This window comes from Helobdella robusta (assembly GCF_000326865.2).
Source record: "Helobdella robusta unplaced genomic scaffold HELROscaffold_26, whole genome shotgun sequence".
NCBI classification, from domain to species: Eukaryota; Metazoa; Annelida; class Clitellata; order Rhynchobdellida; family Glossiphoniidae; genus Helobdella; species Helobdella robusta.
Genome location: NW_008704349.1, coordinates 642,666 through 650,165, shown reverse-complemented (window position 1 = coordinate 650,165; position 7,500 = coordinate 642,666). Strand labels below are relative to the sequence as shown.

The window sequence follows — 7,500 nt, the reverse complement described above, 5'->3', positions numbered from 1 at the left end:
CTCCTAATAAAATTTATCCCCAATTTGAAATTTTAATTTATTCAAGCTCCGCCCACAGAAATAAAAGAACGATTCTGATTGGTCGATTGTTATCTTCGATACGCCATCCTCATGGCGATATTATGGTATATATATGTTCGTCCGTTGAGAATGAGTGTAATAGTTTTTTATTTTTAAAATTTATTTTTAGAATTTCTTGGAAAGTCCTGGGCCCTCTATTTTTAGATGTTAAATTGAGTGATTAGTATCATCATCGTCGTCGTCATCATCATCATCATCGTTATCATCATCGTTATCATCATCATCATCATTTTCATTGTAGCTATTTATTAAAACCATTGCTCTGGTATAACAGCTGATTATATTTGGATTGCAATATAGCTTAATGGTTTAATAGATTATTAATTTATTAATTTATTCACTCGTTCGTTCACTCATTCATTTACTTATTCTTTTAATGCAGCAATAAAAACATGAGTACCAACATAACCTTTCGTATATATACCGACACGGTCCAAACAAGCATTCAGTTAAGTATTGGATACCCGATTTTTATAAACAATTTATAACAAATATAATGATTAATTAATATTATCTACAAACAATATCGTAGCATTTCAGTTAATTAATCTTACAATTAATTAATTATCAATTAACTAATCGAATTATTTGTCAATTAACTAATTGATCAATTATATAATTTAATACAATTTTGACTATATATTAAAGAGTTGAATATTTCAGGATAGAAATAATATCATTTCTGCTGTTGGGGTAGGTGTGTGTAATTTAGAGTGTGCGAATGTTTCGCGCTGGGATAGTTTTAGTTGACTATACACCAACGAATACAGAACTGATACAAACAACTAATTGACAACATTACATTCAAAAGTCAGCAACAACTCAACTTACGTCAATAGGGACCTCATCATCGCCCCAGCAGTGAAAGCATTTCTACCTACTACGCCATTAGATTCAAAGTTGATTTTTATAAAATCATCATCAACACCAACAACAACATTATCATCATAAACAACAACAACAACATCAACAACAACAAAAACATCATCAACAACATCAACAACATCATCTTCATCATCAACAACATCATCAACAACATCATCAACATCATCATCAACAACATCAACATCAACAACATCAACAACATTATCAACAACATCATCAACATTATCATCATCATCATCAACAACATCAACACCAGCAGTAGCTAACAAATCAACAACAACAACAAACCGCCGCTAAACACAACGACAGTAGCAGACCACATCTTCGCGGACGGCCGAATCACGGAAAGATTCAATCCTCCCCCTCCATACATTCATCTAACTGGGATTAAATTGAAACGAAATCAAATTTATTTAACAACAACAACAACAGCAACAACAACAACAGCAACATCGTCTTCATCATAAAAATTGAACTGCCAAAACATCAATAACATCTCATAAACTAACATCAATAAGACAACACTAAAATGTCTTCACAAACGCTCGAGCTTTAAAGCATTTTTGGCTAAAATAAAAACTACACAATTAAAAATAATTTCTAATCAAAATTTACGCTCTCACCTAACTCAACCTCCCTTTGCAGCAGGGATTTTTACGCTTCTGAACTCTTAAAGACCGAGCAACTGGCTGGCCGAGCAATGTACAACATCCAAGATGTCATCGTTCACAATCGTATGAAGCAAATGAAAGAGGAGCTGATGTCATCGCCACTATCGTCATCTGCGTCATCGTCGGCGTCACTACTGTCGACGTCTCTGACCTCATCGTCGTCGTCATCGTCGTCGTCACATCCGCACTCGCACGGCGTAAGGAACTGGATGCAGGCCATGGACCCGGTTATAATAAGGTTGGTTGTGTGGCTGGCTGGCTGATTGGACTTTAAGTGAGTTGTAATTTATAATATGATTATTTAGAGACATTAATTAGTGCGTGAATGTGTGTGTTTGTGTGTGTGTAGTGTGTGCGTGTGTGTGTGTGTGGGTTGGTGTGTGTATGTGTTCTAAATATCATGGCCCTACTTAAATAGAAGATTTGAGCAATTAATCAAATAACAAATTACAATTGCACATATGGGCACGAGTCTACACACACAAACACACATATATGGGTTATATATATATATATATATATATATATATATATATATATAACATCAATTAATATGCAAATGACTTCATTCGTCCTTGACATTGCTATTATTTTGTACTTGTATTCCAGGTTATTATTGAATACGTAGTTTTCTTTCTCTCTCTCTCTCTCTCTCTCTCTCTCTTTCTTTCTTTCTCTCTCTTTCTTTCTGTCTTTTTCTCTTTCTTTTTCTATGAATGTATATATTTATAATTATAGGGTATGTTTTACATAATATCAATAGCCCATTTAAATACAAATTTTTATACATTTATATGAATACACGTATACACGTATTGTATGTATGTTTGTATGTATGTTTGTTTGTTGGTTTGTATGTATGTTGGTTTGTATGTATGTTGGTATGTATGTATGTATGTATGTATGTATGTATGTATGTATGTATGTATGTATGTATGTATGTATGTATGTATGTATGTATGTATGTATGTATGTATGTATGTATGTATGTATGTATGTATGGGGGTATCTTTTGTAACTTCATTATTGACGTCACCGATGTTACGTATCTGAGTGACACGTGCACAGATTTGAATTATAATGATATATAAATAATGATGATGATGACCCTGCCATTTTAAATATGATGATGACGACGACGATGATGATGATGATGACGATGATGGTGGTGGTGATGATGAAGACGATGGTGTTGGTAGTGATCATTGGCGGTCCAGTGCACTCCAGCTGTGAGCAACACTTGTATTAAAAGTCAGTGAAACTCATTTTATAAGAAAAATGGACATTTTGAAAATTTGTCTGAATCTGCCACTGATGGTGATGAGGACGATGACGATGATGATGATGAAGACGACGACGGCGATGATGATGATGATGATGATGATGATGATGATGATGAGAACGACGATGTGGATTTCACAACTCGTCTCAATAGCTACTGAATGAATACTATCTCTCCCTATCAATTCAATTCAGCAGCAGCAGCAACAAAACTAACACCACCAACAACAGCAAAACTTGCACCTACAACACCAACAACACTTTCAACAACATCAGCAGTTCCAACACGGGGACGGGCTGCCCTGGCCTGGGAAAGGCCCACTTCGAAAAACAGCCCCCTAACAACCTTCGTAAGAGTAACTTCTTTCATTTCGTCCTGGCCCTCTATGACCGTAACGGCCAGCCCGTTGAGATTGAAAGAACTGCCTTCATTGATTTCGTCGAAAAGGAAAAAGTTAGTTTCGGGTTTTTTGACGCAATCGTTCGTTCGTTCGTTCGTTCGTTTGTTCGTTCATTCATTCATTCATTCATTCATTCATTCATTCATTCATTTTCAAATGCAGGAACGAGACGATACAAAGACCAACAACGGCATCCACTACAGACTTCAACTTTTATACTGCAACGGTTACTGGCTATAATTACTACTATCTTTATCACGACAGCCAAAGTGGTTAAACGTCTGGCTCTGCTGTCGCAATGACCGGTATCGAATTCAAAGAGATCCCCGCCTATTGTAACATGCAGTGTCTGTTTGATGAGCTAAACCTCGTGTATTATGTCTTTCTTCTTGATACAGCATAGAAATACTAAAAAAATAGAAATAATTATTATTATTATAATTATAATCGATATTAATTATAGTTAATCATTTTAAATATTTTTCCAGGCTTCAGGCAAGAACAGGACTTGTATGTCAGGCTAATTGATTCTACATCAAGACAAGTCAGTGTCCCTTGCTATTGTTGCTATAATAATTATTATTTGTTATTTATTTCCATAAGAGGAATATCGTTAACAATGACCAAAAAAAACAACAAGAGCCGCAATAATTATAACTATAATAATTATACAATAATTTAATAATTATAATAATTATTATTATAATTATAACTATAATAACACGTGACGTCATACGACTGTGGCGGTTGTGTAAGCCGCTTCTTCCGCATGGCTGTACGACTTCTGAAAATGTTGGCGGCTTGAACGGCTCCTCTCTTCATTAAAATACTCGCTCGCCATATGCGATTGCAATTAAAATTATTGCTGTTGTTGTTGTTGTGATTGCTGTTGTAATTGTTGATGTTGTGGTCGTTGTTGTTGTTGATGTTGTTGTTGACATTGTTGTTGATGTTGATGTAGAGGCTGAATTTGAAATGTTGACATTATTGCGGTATTAATAGCATCAAACACTAATTTCGGTAAAACATCAACAAACAACAACATTATCATCAACAACATCAACAACATCATCATCAACAACAACAACAACAACGTCAAACAACAACAGCATACGGACGAATTTGTATACAACCAACCGTTCGCCGATCACGTACTCAGTTAATTGACCGACAATTGCTTTCAAATACACACACACGCACGCACACACACATACAAACAAACACACATACAAACAAACTCACACACACACGCACAAACATACGGGTGATATTATATTTTGATTGTAAATAGTAGTGCAAGGAAGATAAACAATGAAACATATTAGCGTAGACTTTATGCCTGGTCTCCTAATATTAGTAGTAGTAGCAGTAGTAGTAGAAGCAGCAGCAGCAGCAGTTTTAGTAGTAGTAAAAGCAGTAGCAGTAGTGGTAGTAAAAGCAGTAGTAGTAGTAGTAATAGTAGTAGTAGTGGTAGTAGTAGTAGTGGTAGTAGTAGTAGTAATAGTAGTAGTAGTAGTAGCAGTAGTAAAAGACAGCAAGATGACGAAGTGGGAGTAGTACTAAGAAGAGGTAACCGATTGATTCACGCATCATTTAACATGTAAGTAAGCAATCTAAGTGAACAACAGCCTCATCAACAACAACAACATCAACAACAACAACATCAACAACAACAACATTAACAACAACAACAACATTAACAACAACAACAACAACAGCATCATCAACACAACCGTCAGATCGACAACAATAACAACAACATCATCATCGTCATCAACAACAACAACAACAGTAATACTAATAACAATAGTAAAAGTTTTGTCTTCAAAGAGAGTGTTGTTGTTTTAAATTGTGTTGTTGTTGTATATATGTATATATGTATGTGTGTGTGTGTATTGATTTATTTGTTTATTTGTCATTATTTCGCTAGGAATATGGTTGTTCCATTTCTTTCTTGGTTCGTTCATTTGTACACACTCATTCTTTCATTCATTCATTCACTCATTCATTCATTTATTCACTCATTCATTCATTCATTCCTTCATTCATTCATACATTCGTGTAATTAGCCCATCATATGTTATTTTTAGTACGGTTGGTTACAACTTCTATCAAACATTCATTCGTTTTTAGTTCATTTATTCATTCATTTGTTCGTTCGTTCATTCATTCATTCATCAATTCATTCATTCATTCATTCATTCATTCATTCATTCATTCACCAACTCATCCATCCATCCATCTATCATCGGCTATAACATCTGAGTCGCTTGAGGCTATATTAAGAACCGGTCAATACTTATAATACATACTTATGTACGTATAAATATATACATATATGTATAATGTATATATAATATATATGTAATATATATATATATATATATATATATACACACACACACGTGCATGAACATACATACATACGTATGCACACACACACATACACACTCACACACACACACACACACATATATATATATATATAACTTTTTGACGAACTAATTGTATTGACTTGTGATTTCATTATTTTTTTTTACATTAAATTTGTATATTTTCATGTTCGTTCGTTCTTTGGTTCTTTCGTTCGTTCATTCTTTTTTTCGTTCGTTTATTCATTCATTTATTTATTCATTCATTCATTCATTCATTCACTCACTTATTCAACTGTTCAATTATGAAATATCACATAATGACAACGAATGTTTAAAAATTATGACATTTCATTTATAACATTTCATTTTCTAATCATCATCATCATCATCATCACCTCCTTTACGTCACATCATCAGCAGCATCTTCCCAATCGTCACATCATTTGCATCCCTTTCTTCTTAACATCATCATCATCATCGTCGTTCTTCCAACATGCACATACACGTACATACATACATACATACATACATACATACATACATACATACATACATACATACATGCATGCATGCATACATACATACATACATACATACATACATACATACATACATGCATGCATGCATACATACATACATACATACATACATACATACATACATACATACATACATACTCTGGAATAAACAAATTACAAGCTGAGAGAAATACATGGACAGGTTGCTGAAACAATTATCCAATAGTGAACGTGTGTGTATGTACGTACGTATGTGTGTGTACGTATGTATGTGTGTGTACGTATGTATGTGTGTATGTATATGTGTGTGTATGTGGTTAAAATGTGTAGTTGGCAAATTTTTTACAACGTTTATGTACATATTTTGCAAGTTTTTGTAACCATTTGAAATACGCCATCAACATCCTCCCGCCATCTTCGACATCACCACCATCTACGTCATCAGCAGCAGCAGCAGCAGTCGCTGAAGCAGCATCAGCATCGTCGTTCTCTCATCATCTCTCATTGTTCATTTTAATCATCATTATCCTTGTCAAACAACAACAACAACACCTTAAGCGTTCGCACGGCACTCCTCTTATAATTATAATAATAACAATAATTTTTATTATTGTTCGTTTGTTCGATTATTATTATTATTATTATTGTTATTATTATTATTATTTATTATTATTATTATTATTATCAAGGTCATTGTCTACGAAGGTCAGGACAAAAATCCAGAGATGTGTCGGGTGCTTCTGACTCACGAGATCATGTGCAGGTTATAACAATAATCATAATTCTTAATAATAATAATAAATAATAATAATATGATAATAATAAAAATAATTATAATTAATAATAATAAGAAGAACAATAACAATCGTGCAGTCGATGCTGCGATAAAAAGAGCTGTGGAAATAGGAATGAAACTCCATCTGATCCAGTTATCATTGACAGGTGTGTGTGTGTGTGGTGTGTGGGGGATGAGGATGATGATGATGGTGATTATTGTGGTGGTGATGATGGTGGCATGGTGATGACGTCATCGCTATATCAACAGTTATCAATTTTATCAACCTCTTTCACTCAACGTCAACACGAATAATAATAATAATAATAATAAAATAATAATAATAATAAAATAATAAAAATAATAATAATAAAATAATAATAAAATAATAATAATAATAATAATAAAATAATAATAATAATAAAATAATAATAAGTATACCAACAACAACAAACACACGAGCAAAGTTCAAAGGTCAACGTACGAGCAATCATCTATCGTCAGATTGGTCAT

At 33.5% G+C, this 7,500-nt stretch overlaps 1 protein-coding gene across 1 annotated transcript in view; it reads left to right on the top strand.

The window, feature by feature from the left end:
* Nucleotides 1-1,198: 1,198 nt before the first annotated feature.
* The window catches only part of HELRODRAFT_112029 (hypothetical protein), a gene marked incomplete at its 3' end in the record, with an annotated part of 14,165 nt that continues 7,863 nt past the window's right edge, over nucleotides 1,199-7,500 (top strand). Inside the window, exons 1-6 of the mRNA XM_009019915.1 lie at nucleotides 1,199-1,875; nucleotides 3,195-3,372; nucleotides 3,482-3,545; nucleotides 3,808-3,863; nucleotides 6,902-6,975; nucleotides 7,086-7,154. Of these exons, the coding sequence (XP_009018163.1) occupies nucleotides 1,667-1,875; nucleotides 3,195-3,372; nucleotides 3,482-3,545; nucleotides 3,808-3,863; nucleotides 6,902-6,975; nucleotides 7,086-7,154 (650 nt within the window). The 5' untranslated portion in view covers nucleotides 1,199-1,666. The remainder of the gene's footprint in view (nucleotides 1,876-3,194; nucleotides 3,373-3,481; nucleotides 3,546-3,807; nucleotides 3,864-6,901; nucleotides 6,976-7,085; nucleotides 7,155-7,500) is intronic.